Source organism: Leptonychotes weddellii, chromosome 6, assembly GCF_054177405.1.
Source record: "Leptonychotes weddellii isolate Sample4059 chromosome 6, ASM5417740v2, whole genome shotgun sequence".
Lineage (NCBI taxonomy): Eukaryota > Metazoa > Chordata > Mammalia > Carnivora > Phocidae > Leptonychotes > Leptonychotes weddellii.
Genome location: NC_138374.1, coordinates 39,719,764 through 39,735,028, shown reverse-complemented (window position 1 = coordinate 39,735,028; position 15,265 = coordinate 39,719,764). Strand labels below are relative to the sequence as shown.

At 34.3% G+C, this 15,265-nt stretch overlaps 1 protein-coding gene across 13 annotated transcripts in view; it reads left to right on the top strand.

Annotated features, from left to right (window-relative positions):
* Positions 1-15,265, top strand: part of CCSER2 (coiled-coil serine rich protein 2) — a 183,621-nt gene that overhangs the window by 115,671 nt on the left and 52,685 nt on the right. For all 13 annotated transcript variants that reach the window (XM_081823970.1, XM_081823981.1, XM_081823982.1 and 10 more), the window contains 2 exons: positions 8,789-8,872; positions 14,280-14,366. In XM_081823970.1, coding sequence (XP_081680096.1) covers positions 8,789-8,872; positions 14,280-14,366 — 171 coding nt within the window. The remainder of the gene's footprint in view (positions 1-8,788; positions 8,873-14,279; positions 14,367-15,265) is intronic.

The window sequence follows — 15,265 nt, the reverse complement described above, 5'->3', positions numbered from 1 at the left end:
TTTCCTAGGATGCCTCTTGTGATTGTGTTGTAGCATATCTGAAAAACAAGGCAGCTTTGTTGACATCACTGATGATGCTTGTCAGCAGAGATTGGTCAACGCTGCCAAAACTTTTTTGTTAGTCATTTCAAGTATCCATGTCCATTGCAGCTGCTCTGGAACTCATAGGAAGATCCCAGTTTTTGCAAACTCATGGAAGAACCACTTGGGTAAGATGGAGTTTGTTATAGGGTTTTCCAATAAGTTAATATGTGGAAGAGTTATAATGTTAGAACGAAAGTTTACCTTGATGCTATGTCAAAAGAGAAAAGTGAAAGATGACTTGCTGACAGTAGTCTCCTAATGCTCTTAGAATAAAGGAAAGTTTATCTATCTTTTTGAATCTTAAATAAAATGTAAATGGCACAAGAGTTAATTAAGGTTAATTGTATTTAGAGTTTAAAGATCCTAACTAGAACCCATAGAAACTGAGACACTTCACTTAGTAAAGCAGCCCAGCATACTTGGACAATCAGTTAACTATGAATTGCTTATTTTTCATGCATTGGTGTGTTGTAGTTATTATGTATTTCTGCATCTGTGCATTCGTTAAATATGTTTATGCAAAATGCTTAGAACAGTGCCAGCACTGTCCAATAAATGTTAGCTTCTTAGTATATGTAATATGAAGCATGAACATTGCATGCATGATTGTTATTCAGTGTTTTTTTTAAAAAGAGAAGGTTTTCTGTCCATTTTATGTTTTTCTTCCCCCTGTATTGCTTAAAGAAGCTTTTCCTAATTTAGCCTTAGGCACTTTTCATTTGAATCAAGGTTTAATAGGGAGTATTACCATTGGTTAGTCTCAGAGTTATTTGGAGGGGAGATGGTTTTATTAATTGATTCAGTTGGAGATTTTATTCATGATCTTTAGGCTCTTGTACTCTGATGGAAATAAATTTTTCCCTGTTGATTGCCTAAGTCTAGACTGCTGGACGTTAATAAAAAGTGGAATTTTTTTTTCTTTGAGGCATAGCAAATAACTTAAACATTAATGATTCTCCATTGTCTTGGCCTTTACTATAAACTTATTTAAAATAATATTTTTTCAATTTTCAAAAATACTGGTTTATGTGTGGGCTTTCATTTTTTATTGATTTCTAGTCTTAGTACATTAACAGTAAAGAACATCTATATGATATAAGTTCTTTGGAATGTGTCAATATTTGCTTTTGTGTCCTAAAGCAGGAGTTGGAAGACTTTTCCTTAGAAGGCCACATAGTAAATATTCTCGCTTTTTGGGGCAAGAAACAAAATTGCAGCTCTTATGTTGATATTTATAAAATCATTTAAAGTGGAATCATTTAAAAATGTAAAAGCCATTCCTAGTTCATGGACTATAATAAAAATAGACATCTGGCTGGATTTGTCCTGTGGACATAATTAATTATTCCTGGCTTAGAGTATGTTCAATTTTTGTGACCATCCTATGTTTGTTTGAAAAGAACATATATTCTTTATATTTTAGGTAGCAGTATATCTATTATATTAATCTTTTTAATTGTATTATTTATATCTTATTCATCCTTACTAAATTTTTATCTTTGATCTGTGAGTTTCTGAGAGTAGTGTTAATTTCCTGCTATAATTATAGATTTTTCAGCTTTTAATGCTGTCAGTTTTTGTTTTAGTATTTTCAGGCTATTTTATTAGGTATATAAATGTTTGTGATTGGCATATCATCTTGGTGGAGTGTTTCTTTGATCACTAAAGTCTTTTTTTATCCTCATTAATACTTTTTATCTTTAATTCTTCCTTGCCTCTTGTGTTATAGTAATATTGATATGTCAATTTTCTTTTTCTTGTGTTTGTGAGATTTATCTGGTGTTACACTCTCCTTTTGTTTGCTTTAAAAATTTTTTTAGTCAGGTCTTTTACTAATTTTATAGGGCTGCCATAATAAAGTACAACAAGTTAGGTGGCATATAACACAGAAATTTGTTCTCTCAAAGTTCTGAAGGCTAGAAATCTGAAGTCAAGGTGTTGTCAGGGCCATGTGCTCTCTGGAGGATCTAGGAGAGGAATCTTCCTTGCTTCTTTAGCTTCTGGTGGTTGCTGGCAATCACTGGCATTCTTTGCCTTATAGGTGCATCATTGCTGTCTCTGCCTCCCATCTTCACATAACCTTCACATGACCTGTGTGTGTGTGTGTGTGTCCAAATTTTTCTCTTCTTATAAAGACACCAGTCATATTGGATTTAAGCTTGATGCTAATCCATTATGACCTCAACTTGATTGCATTTGCAAAAACCCTATTTCCAAATGAAGTCACATTCCCAAGTTTTGGATTGGCATGAATTTCTAGGAGGACACTATTCAATCTAGTACAGCTCTTTTGAGGTATAACTTACATGCACTAAAATTCAGCCTTTTTTGTTGTATAGTCTGTGAGCTTGACAAATCTGTACAATTGCACAGGTATTACAGTCATCCCCAAAATTCCACCCCCCGGCTTTTTTTAACTTTTACAGTCAATCCTTACACCCACTGCTAGCTTCTGGCAACCATTGATCTTTTTTTATGTCTCTGTAGTTTTGCCTTTTCAAGACTGTCATATAAATGGAATCATATATAGTCCTTTGAGTCTGGCTTTTTTCACTTACCATAATTAATTTCAAATTCATTCATGCTGTCCTCATATCACTAATTTATTCCTGCTTATTGCTGAGTAGTATTCCATTGTATGCATGTATCATAGTTTGTTTATCCATTTACCAGTCGAAGGATATTTGTGTCACTTTCCAGTTCGGGGCATTTATGAATAAAGCTTTCTATAAACATTTATGCACAGATTTTCATGTGTACATGTTTTCATTTCTCTTGGGTAAGTGCCTTGGTGTAGGATTTCTGGGTTTTATGGTAAGTATATATTTAACTTAAGAAATTGCCGAACTGTTTTCCAAAGTGGCTGTCTGATTTTGTATTCCTACCAGTGATTAATGGAAGTCACAGCTGTTTTGCATCCTTGCCTGTGCCTGGTATTGTGTTTTTCAAAAGCCCTTCACAGAGATATGTAATGGTATCTCACTGTGGTTTTAATTTGCATTTGCCTAATGACTAGTGATTTTGAGCATATTTGCATGTACTTATTTACTATTTGTGTATCTTCTTTGTTGTCTATTATTTTGCCCATAAACAAAATGTCTGTTTTATTGATTTTTGATAGTTCTTTATGTATTTATGTATATAAGTACTTAAGGAGGCATGTGAATGATGAAACAAATGAATATTGAAAAAAATGGAATTTGCTTTTTAGGCAGCTATATACAATTCTGAGTTAATGAAGTCCGTAAAAAACCCTAGATCTTCACATTATCATTATTTTTACTGTCGCTATTGTTTAAGAAGTAGCTAACAATTTATAAATGCTTTCTATGAGTTACACACTATGCTCAGTATTTTACCTGAATTATTGCAAATATTTTCTCCCAGTTCATAGCTTCTCTTTTTATTTTGTTAATCGTTTTGTAAAGAGCAGAAGTTCTTCTCTTGAAGTCAAATTTGTCAGTTTTTTTATGGTCATTTCTGCAGTATCATATTTAAGAAATCTTTGCCCAACCCAAGGTTACAAAGATTTTCTGTTTATTTGGAGATTTTAAGTTTAACATTTAGGTCTACAGACTGTTTTGAGAATTTTTGTATATGGTGTGAGGTATGAATGAAGTTAATTTTAATGTATATGATGGGTGTTCTAGTACCATTTGTTGAAAAGACTATCCTTTCTTTGTTGAGTTGCTTTGGTACGTTTGTCAAAAATGCCTTTGAACATATATGTGGGTCTATTTCTGGACTCTTTCGTTTCTTTGATCAATGTTTGTCCTTTTGCCAATACCACATTCCCTTGATTACTATAGCTTTATACTAAACCTTGAAGTAATATGGTATCTCCCAGCTTTATTTTTAAAAGTGTTTGGCTGTTTTAGTTCTATTACCTTATGGTATAAATTTTAGAAGCAGCTTTTCTATTTCTGCAAAAAATTCTGCTGGGAATTGGGGGAGGGCACTGATCTGTAGTTGAATTTGGAAGAGAATTGACATTTCAAAAATACTGCATCTTTAAATTCATTAACAGAATATGCCTCTCAATTTATATAAGTCAGCTTTGATTTCTTTCATTGATTTTTTTTTGTTTTACATAGAGAGTTTATCTGTTTTGTTAGATTTGTACCCAGACATTTCTCTTTTTTTTAGAATTTTGGATTTTGATTTTTTTTTTTAGTTTTGATTGTTTTTTATTTCTTGGATTTTGGTTTAATGTAAATAGAAGTAATTTTTTTATTTCAATTTTCAGTTCTTTACCATAGAAATGGTAGATTTTTGTATATTGACCTTGTATATTGTGACTTTCCTAAATTCAGGTATTAGTTCTAATAGTAGTATTATAGATAACTTGGGAATTGCTATGGCTAAAATTATATTACTGAATGGAGATGGTTTTATTTCTTCTTTTCCTACTTGTCTTTTTTATTTCTATTTTTCTTGCCTTATTGCACTGGGTAGAAACTCTAGTATAATAGAATACCTGTTCCTGGTTTTAGGGGTAAAACATTCAGTCTTTCACTTAATATGATACTAATTTCAGGTTTTTTTAAGATAGATTTTATCAGGTTGAGCAAGTTCCCTTCTGTTCCTAGTTTGCTGAGTTTTTGTCATGAATGATATTGAATTTTGGCAGAAATCTTTTCTGTGTCTGTTGGCGTAATAATATAGATATCTCTTGATATGTGGAATCACATTGCTTTTTAACTATTGAATAAGCTTTACATTCCAAGGATCAACTCCACTTGTTTACGATCTTTTTTTCCTTTTTACATATTGTTGAATTTGATTTAAAGATGTTTTGTTAAGGACTTTTGTGTCCTTAGGACTTTTCATGAAGGATATTGATCTATAAGTCATCTTTTTTCTTTATTTTTTTTTTCTTTTCTTTAGAGAGGGAGAAAGGAGTGGGGAGGGGCAGAGGGAGAGGAAGAGAGAATCTTAAGCAGGCCCCACGCCCAGCATGAGCCTGACATGGGGCTCCATCTCGCAACCCTGTGATTATGACCTGAGCCGAAATCAGGAGTCGGACGCTTAACTGACTGAGCCACCCCGGAGCTCTGATCTAGAAGTCTCCTTACACTGTCTTTGTTTGGTATCAGGAAAGTACTAGCCTCATTTTTTTTTTTTTTTTTTACCAGGATAGGGGAGAGGCAGAGGGAGAGGGAGAATCTTAAGCAGGCTCAATCTCATAACCCTGAGATCATGTCCCCAGCCGAAATCAAGAGTTGGATGCTCAATCGACTGAGCCATACAGGCACCCCAAGGCTCATTAACTTGATTAATTTTCTAATTTAATTTGATTTATGTTTTCTGTAAGAGATTATATAGAACTGATATTATTCCTTTAAACTTTGGAAGAATTTTCTAGGAAAACATCTGGCCTTCAATATTTCTTTTACAGAAGGTTTAAATTATTAATTAAATTTATTAATAATCACAGATCTCCTCAGGCTGTCCATTTCATTTGGGGTGAGTTTTGATAGTCTGGTTTTTGAGTAATTCTCCATTACATGTAAGTTGTCAAATTTGTGTGCATAGAGTCACTCATAGTATTATTGCCTTATTTACTTTTAATGCCTGAGACATCTGTAGTGATATCCCTGCTTTCATTCCTGATGTATGTTTTCTGTGTCCTGGTATGTGTCTGATTTGTGCCTTCTATTTTGTTCTTTGGCAGTTTTGCAATTATCAGATAACCAGTTTTTGGTTTCATTGCTTTCTATTTCTTGATTTTCAATTTCATTAATTTCTGCTCTTTATTATTTTTTTCTTTCTGCTTGTTCTGGGTTTATTTTGCTCCAGTTGTGGATTTGACACCTTTGTATTAATATAAGCATCTCATACAGTAATTTTCCCTCTAAGCATTGCCTTATTTGAATTCCACAATTTTTGATAATGTGGTATCTTCATTTTCCTTCAAATCAAAATAATTCCTTATTTGCCTTCAGGTTTCTTCTTTGACCTATGGATGATTTAGAAGTTTGTTGTTTACTTTCCAAGAGTTTGAAGATTTCTAGTTAAATTCCCTTATGTTCAGAGAGCATGCTTTGTGTTTTCTAGTCTTTTAAATTGAGATTCTCAAATATGTAGATTTATGTCTTTCACCAAGTTTGAGGTGTATATATCCATTATTTCTTCAAACATTTTTTTCTGCCCTCCACCCTTCCTTCTGTGACTTTAATGGTGTAATTCATTTTTGTCCCATAGCTCCCTCAGCAGGCTCTGTTTTTTTTCCCCCGGTCTTTTTTCTTTTCATGGCTCAGATTGCATGATTTCTGTTGATCTGTCTTCAAGTTCAGTCTGTCATCTCAAGTGCTGGTATTCAGTCCTGCTAGTGCATTTTAAAATTTGGCTATTGAATCTTTTCAGTTTTAAAAAAGTTTGCATGTGTTTCCACTTTATATATTCTGTTTCTTTGCTGAGACTTTCTCTTTTCTATCCCCTTCAAGAGTTCTCTTTTACTTTTAGAGAATTTTTATAATAGCCCTTTTAAAATCTCTTTCAATTAATTCCAACCTCTGTCTTGTTGTGACATTGGTGTTTGTTGATTGTCTTTTCCTGTGTGAGTTGAGATTTTCCTTGTTGTTTGTAGGTTGAGTAGTTTTGGATTGTATCTTAGATCTTTGCATGTTTTGTTATGAGACACTTAATTTTGTTTAAATGATACAGAGAATACTGTGGGATTTGGGGGGTTTTTGTTTTTGGTTTGGTTTTAATTTTAAAGCAGGTAAACACTCTGGTTGGATTCAGGCTATAATTGACAACTAGCCAGCTACCTTTGGATTGTGGTTGTAATGTCAGTTCTATTTCAAAGCCTTTGCCATGCTTGTCAGATCTGTTCTTAGTATACATCTTTCAGAGGCTAGATTAGGTCTGGGCGATGGTCTTAGTTTATTTCTCAAAGTCTTTGATATGCTGTTTAGGATCTGATTGAAGCCAAAGTGCTGCTGAGGGGTGAGCCTAGAAAGTTACATACAGCTTTCTGGAGTCACTTTCCTGAGCTGGTACTTCATGGTCTCCCTGATATTTTCTCTTTACCTGGGGATCCCCTTTTTGTTCCTTCACCCTGAAAGCTGATGTTTTATTTTTCCTGTTCTGCTACTTACTTTCCACAGCTATGACCATGTGCAAGACAAAAGTGGTGTATACTTGTGTTGTGTCCCATACTTTGGGGTTCCTGCTTTGTAGTGGGCAGGAAGATGATAACAGAGATGTTTGAAAATAAGCCAGATTTTACAGCTCCTCTTTTCTCAAATATATAGTTATATGTAGGACTGTTTTTATATGTCAAGGTATTTACAGCAGAGATGAACTTTTACTGAGATGAATCTTGTAAAATTTCTTTCTTTTTTACTTTAAACATTTAACGTGGCATTCTAAAGACATTTAGTTATTCATTAGGACATTGCCTTCACTCTCAGGTCAAATTCTTAATCTCCAAAAAATATAATTTATTTATTGTAGAAATTTGACAAATGCTTATTTTTTGCTGTCAATCAATATTACCTATTGAACTTTACTAAATACACATTTGTAGACCCCATACCTAGAGATTCTGACTCAGTGGGTGTATAGTATAGTAAATAAAGAAGAAAATGACCTACATGCTATGTCTTCTACTTTAACATTCTTCTTTTAATACAGGACACGTCTGTGGCCTAGACTTCCTCAGGACAGATATGTCTGAGGAGGATTATGATGGTAGCACTCTTGAAGGTTGTTGACTGAGTGGGTGTCCCAAGGCAGCTAGGTACCATCTGAACAAACCAGGTGTCCAGCCACACTTGTGCTGCCTTGGTCAGGGGCTCAGTCCCTCACCATCATCCCAGGCATATTCTTTACTGGTTCATCTTTCTCAAAGTTGTCTGTGAGTTATTTAACATGCCATTTCTTAGTTGGTTGTTCCTAACCAGTTCAGCAAGGGGTAGGCCTTAATTCTTATCTTGTCATTTTCGTTATTGCATTTAAGGATGAGAGTTTAATTTTTTCAACTTCTGTTGAAGTGTAGCATACATCCCAGTAAGGTGCTTAAGATATACCAGTCGTAAGTGTACAACTTGAACTTTTCATATGTACTTACCCACATAACCACCATACAGTCAAGACATTTCCAGCATCCTAGTAGATTTGCTAATGCTCTTTCCCAGTCAGTAGCCCCTTTCCCCTGAGTCAACCCCTGTTCTGATTTCTAGCACAATAAATTAGTTTTTCCTGCTCTCAGGCTTCATATAAATATGAAGGGGTATACACACAATATGTATACCCCTGTCTAGTATTTTTAATCAAATGATTTTTGTGGCCACGCCTTGTTGGGTTATTGTTTCTAAGAAGAAAAAATACTCAAAAAACTATATCTAAACTAAAGCAGATTTAATTTGACTTTCATTTTGTATTTTTTGGAGGTGAGTTAATCTTCAAATTTTCTAGGAAATTTTCCATATTCCTTTTCCCACTCTAAAACTTGCAGTGGCTTTTTGCTTCATCCACTCATGTAGTATCTTATTTATTTCCACAAATTATTCTTGCCCTAGCTCTCTTTTTCTCTCTTCTACATTTTATTCTACCTGTGCATAGGGATGAAAAGATTTCTGAAATCTTATTTCCTGTTTGTTCTTTGCCATGCTAGCATTTGGTTGGGGTGAATTCAGGTTGAAATGAGTGTCTGCAGATACTGTATTAATCTCATGTTTTCCTTCTCTTCTGACAGCATGATGGAAGTGGTTCATTGCATGATATTCAACTCTCTTTGCCATCCAGTCCAGAACCAGAAGATGGTGATCAAATATATAAGGTATGACTAGGAGTCATGCTAAATTTTTCAAAATTCTTTTTTATTACTACAATTATAAAGCAGTAACAAAACATTTAATAATAAATGTGTTAAAACCTGAAGCTTTGCTGTGTTGAGTTTTAATCAGGTCTGTTTTTAACTTTTGCTACCTTACTAAGTTAAAATGATATCACGGTGGTACTTTAATTTGAATTTATTTTATAATTTGGATAATTATTTGTCTATTACTGGTGCAGGATTCTTTTTCTTAAAAAAATCAAGAAATTATTAAATTTTTAAATTCTTTTCGATAATTATAAATAGCAGTTTTTAAAATATAACTACCAATTAAAATGATTAACAGGTACTCCTCATATATAATCACAACATTGAAATATACAGAAAATGAAATTAATTTATCTTTTTTCATGTTTAAAAGTATAATTATAGAAAACGGATGCATTTTAGTTTTTGAAAGTATATTTTTTATAATTTTCATTTTTAGTTGAAAAAAACTTTTTTCTGGGTACCTGGGTGGCTCAGTCAGTTAAGCGTCTGCCTTCAGCTCAGGTCATGATCGCAGGGTCCTGGGATCGAGTCCTGCGTTTGGCTTCCTGCTCTGCAGGGAGTCTGCTTCTCCCTCTGCCCCTCCCCCACTCCTTCTCTCAGTCTCTCCCCCTCTCTCTCAAATAAATAAATAAATCTTTAAAAAAAAAAAGAAAGCTCTTTTCTTTTGCAGTTATTTCTGAAGTACTATTTCTTTTTTTTTTTTTTAAAGATTTTATTTATTTATTTGACAGAGAGAGACACAGCGAGAGAGGGAACACAAGCAGGGGGAGAGGGTATTTCACTTCCAAATCAAGTCAAGTAGCCAACAGCTGTTATTAGAGGTCAGAAAAGCATAATTTTCTCGTAGGATGTAGGGTGACTTACTGGCAACAAGATTGTATATAAAACAACCAAAATCAAAAGAATATAGGATTAATGGTCACATCTGGTTATCTAGTCTTGGTTTTTCAACATGTTATCTTACCTGTTTTTGCACAAATCTCTTCCCATCTCTGTGCTTCCATCCTATTGTGGGTATGTATAGTATTCCAAATCAGCAGGTCTGCAGTAGGACATCTCTTTTTTTTTAAAAAACCTTTACGTATACACCAGTTGAGAACCATTGACTTAGATGGTCTCTGATCATCTCTCAATTTTAAGTTTTGTGACTGACATTTTTAAAGTAAAGTTGACTTTTCCTGCATTCTTTTTTGTGAAAAACTTTTACAAATAAAGAAATAATTTTTAAAGAAAAAATTTAATTCCAACTTTTTTACACAACTAGTGTCTATTTTTTTCTGTGTTCCTTTCCAGTTTGTCTATATATTTAATGTTACATGATAAATATATTGTTACATGGCATTTATTTCTTGTCCCTATTCCATTTCCTTCCAAGCAGGTAGTTCCTAGTCTTCCTTCTTTTCCAAGGTGAGATACTGTTTCCAGTACACTGGACTTTCTTGCACTTTGATCATCAAATTCCCAGTTATGTCCCCTGTTCATCCAAGATGGTTTAGCATACAAATATGGTGACTTGTGTCATTGCAAATTTAGGGTCTGAAATCTCCACTGGACCTGCCATATCTCTAATCTGTCTTTTATCTCAGGACAGCTCCCTCTCCCATTCCCCTGATGAGCTAGTCTCAACATTGACCACTCTCTTCAAGCCTCATTCTTAGCCACTCTTCTCAGTTTCTGTAGGTGGCCTTGTGTTCATCAAGCAAGATCTGCTACCTTCCTTTCTGCCTTCTGACTTACCTATGTCTGTTATCATTCTCATTCACTTTGTTCCAGTTATAGGACAAAAATGGCCACTATGCTGTGGAAGACCATCCTTTGTTAGGTTCTTGACTATCTTCTGCTGCTGTTAAGGACCTAACTAGCTCCTCCTCTCTCATCTCTCTTCTCTGTGCTTTCTCTACTTTCTCTTCATTCTCAGTTTATAAATTTCTGTATCGTAAATTCAGTAAACCAAATAAACTTTTCCTTGACTCTCCTTAAACCTTTTTCCAGTTAACATGGAAGCCTGGAAAGATGAAAGCAGCTACTTGTTTTAATGCTATAAACATTTGGTGTGACTGTTGTCTTAAAAGGTTTATCCTTTATTTTTCTGTCACTTCTCTCTAAAATTCCTTACACTCCTCAACATTTTTCCATATTCCCATTTCCTTCGTAGGTTCCTTCTCTTCTTTAGAATAGAGATTTATATATTTTGTCCATTTCTCTTTGAACTTTTTACTGTTGTGATTTCATATATGACATATGTGTTGATAACATATACAATTTCTCTTTCATACTTGGTGATCCACTTGCCTACTGTACATTTCCACTGTGTCCCTCCCACAGGTACCTCTAATAGTATATCTGAAACTCACAAATATTCCTCTTTGGATGTATTTCTCCTCTTTTATTCTCCATATCTTTTGGTGGCACAACTAATCACCATATCACCCAAGCTAGAAATATAGGTAATCACTCTTGACTGCCCCTTGTGCTCTTTCACATGGAGACAATCACCAATATCTCCTAATTTTCATCCCTGCTCTTCCTTTTTCTCCCTATTATCATTCTCTTGGGTCAGGCTCCTACTGTCATCTGAAGTATTACAACATCTTGGTAACAAGTTCCCTAGTCTAATTTTGTTGTTGTTGTCAAGTTTGTTGTCTAAACAGCTGTCAAAGACATCTCAAATGCACTGTCACTCCCCTGGCTTATTAGGCCATGCTTGATGTTCATGGCCCTCTATGATTTAGCCCTTGCCTAGTTTACTAACCACATTGGTACCCACTGTTCACTATAGCCTTTGTGCGACAACATCACTGCTTGTAATTCTCCAAATATGCTATGCTTGCCTTCGTTTCTGTATTGTTGTATGATACTGAGACTCTCTTACTCCAAAATTCAAAGCCTGACACACTTCGGTATCTTCAGAACTTTTTACTCATCCTTTAAAACTTCCCTGGAGTTACCCATTTCCTGATATGTTTTTGCCCATCTTTATGTGTAAAATCCTTAGAGCAGTGCCTGTCATAAATAAAGTTAAGTATTATGTACATGTTGGTCATTAATACGTTATCACATTGTATTTGGATTTCATTTTCAGGTCGGTTTCTTCCAGCACTGGCAGGACCTAGCAGTGACTGAATGATGGCTACATAGTATTTCATCAAATTGCTACATTTTATTTCAGTTGCCCCCTTTTTGGACAATTATAAATTTATCTCTTTCATATTGGTGATCCACTTGCCTACTGGACATTTCCACTGTGCCCCTCCCACAGGTACCTCTAATAGTATATCTAAAACTCACATTGTTTCTTTGGCATAGTTTCCAGGAGTGGGACGACTGAAGCAGAGTGCAAGCATTTTTATGACTCTTCTTTGGCATAGTTTCCAGGAGTGGGACAACTGAAGCAGAGTGCAAGCATTTTTATGACTCTTCTATGTACAGCCATATGTTTGTCCAGAAAGGCCAGTTTTGATGTCTGATAATGTACCATTTTTTCCTGCAATTTTGTTAATCACATTGAATATTTCTCCCCCCAGCTTAATACCTATAAAATAATACCTTAATACTTGAATTTGTATTTCTTCAACAAGTCATATAGAACATTTTACCAGTTATCTGTATATTTGTAAGAACTGGTTTATTTGTCTTGGGGCCTAGAAAATGATCTGTATGTTTGAACAGGCTCTTAATATACTTGAGTATAAATCCTTTGTCATAATTGGATAGGGTTTCACCAGCTTTTAACTTCAATGATAATTGTATACATACTTTAAAATTTTATATAGTCAAATATACTTATCATTTCTTAATAGCTTCATTTGCCACATAGCTTAAAAGTGTATCCTTCACGATCTGCAATCCGATTCTCTCTTTTTTTGGTCTTGATTTATGATTACAAAAATTAAACTCTTTAAATTCAACTGGAAATCATTTTTTATATATAATAAACAGTCTTGTTCGATTGCGGTATACATAACAGCATTACAAAAATCTTTTCTTCCCCATTTTTGTGATGCTTATATATATTGTTAAAGCCTTTGTAAAATGTCTGTTTCTGATCTCTTGTTAAAGAGACTGCAATATTTTGTTTGTTCCCAATGTATCTGCAAGAGATGCCATACTTTGCTCAGTAACAACATATTATAATTATTTGCTTACATATTTTTCTCTCTAGAAAGATATATCATTCACGTATATATATTTTTATTTCCTTGCTTATACTGTTTCCTCAGTATGTATTTCTGGATAATTGAATAGTAGTAAACACAGTGGACTAACTATAAGGTAATGATACTTTACACTTCGAAATGTAACTGGATTCCTGCTTAATAAGCTTGACAGTAGGTTTCCATTTAATACTATTAGGAATTTCTTATAGACTAAATTGACAGGCAGTTCTCAGGAAAGTGGTTCATGAAAAAAAGAATCTTCCTGTTACCCTGCCATGAATATTTATCTTTCTGCTGATTTCTGAACCAGCTGTGAAATGACTCTGTGCCTTTAATTATGCTGTTCTTCTGTTTGTTGTGCCCTGCATTGTTCTTGATAGGCAACTCTCATACATCTCTTTAAATCTACCTGAAGTTACTGTTTTATATGTAATTTATTTTACTATTGGCCTATGTCCCTGTTTCCTTATCTGCAAAGGGGGGATAATAGTATCTACCTCAGGGTCTCAGGGTCATACTCAGGATCAAATGCTTAGATATCCAAAAGTACTTCGTTCTTAGCACCTAAAAAGTACTTAATGTTAGCTGTGTTGCTGTTATTGTTCATTTTTCACATGTTGGTCTCCATTACACTATGAATTCTTTTTTTTTAAAGATTTTATTTATGGGGCGCCTGGGTGGCTCAGTCATTAAGCATCTGCCTTCGGCTCAGGTCATGATCCCAGGGTCCTGGGATCAAGCCCTGCGTCGGGCTCCCTGCTTCTCCCTCTCCCACTACCCCTGCTTGTGTTCCCTCTTTCGCTGTGTCTTTCTCTGTCAAATAAATAAATCTTTAAAAAATAATAAATAAAGATTTTATTTATTTGAGATAGAAACAGAGAGCATGAATGGGGTGAGGGGCAGAGGAAGAGGGACAAGCAGACTTCCCACTGAGCATGGAGCCCCACGTGGGGCTCAATTCCAGGATCCTAAGAGCATGACCTGAGCTGAAGTGAGACCCTTAACCGACTGAGCCACCCAGGCACCCCTACACTATGAATTCTTAGAAGACCAAAATGGGTTTTTGTTCATTTTGTTTGTGTATAGGTTAATAGCTGGCATTTTTAAGAAGAGTTTTCCCTTTAATTTCCCCTTAACAAAAACCATTCATTATTCAGTCTTCATAGTTGATTTAATGCTTGCTAATTTTTTAAATATTTCAGAATGAAGATTTATTAAATGAAATAAAACAACTTAAAGAGGAAATAAAGAAAAAAGATGAAAAAATTCAACTATTAGAACATCAGCTTGTAAGTATTATAGTATAGTACATAAAGTAGAGGCTTTTCAAACTACACAATATATGTGTTTGTTTTTTATAGAAGTCTGGCCAGAACTGAAATTTGACTTTATTTTTGGCTCTCGAAGTTGCACTCTTGTATTATATGCACTCTGAAAGTATGTGATTTACTTCAATCTAAATATTAAGAAAGTTTTGTCTAAATATTAAGTATTCAAAGTGTAAAGAAAGTCTTCATCAATCCATTTTCAGTGGCCTTTATTTGGAGGTTCTGAAATTCACCAACTTATCGTTCATGTTATTTGATGAAGGGTAAATGTGTTTCTTCATATATGTTAAAGAAATGAACTGGTGAGTTGAGAGCAGTATTTTTTTTCTTTCTGAGAGCAGAAATTAAACTGGATTTTAGGGTTAAGTTTCTGTAAGTAAGACTGTCAGAGTGAACAGTAGTCAAGAAAATGTTTCTTTCCATGGATGATATTGAGTGATCCCTCAGAGTCATGTTTGGATCTTTGTAATTTTATAATTGTTACAGTTTCAAATGTTAGTCTCATATAAAACAATATGTACACTGTCTTGAATGTAATTATAATTCAGTTCATAAAATCTAGAAGGCCAGGATAACAACATAATGGCATAAAAATGACAACAGGCCAGGGAAAATCTTTGTTGGAAGTCAAAAGCATATTTTGGTATAGCAAAGCTTTTAGTAATATAAAATATTAATATCACTTATAATATAAAGGATATAATATACTGAGAGCTTCTGCTCTCTTTTTGCTGAAGATCAGGTCTCCCACCCTTTCCTTACATCTTATAAATCCTAAGTCTTCTAAGTTTCTAAGTTAAGTTCTTCTCCACAAGTTCTGTTTTATTTTAGAAACACTCCCAATGGATAGGGAATCATGG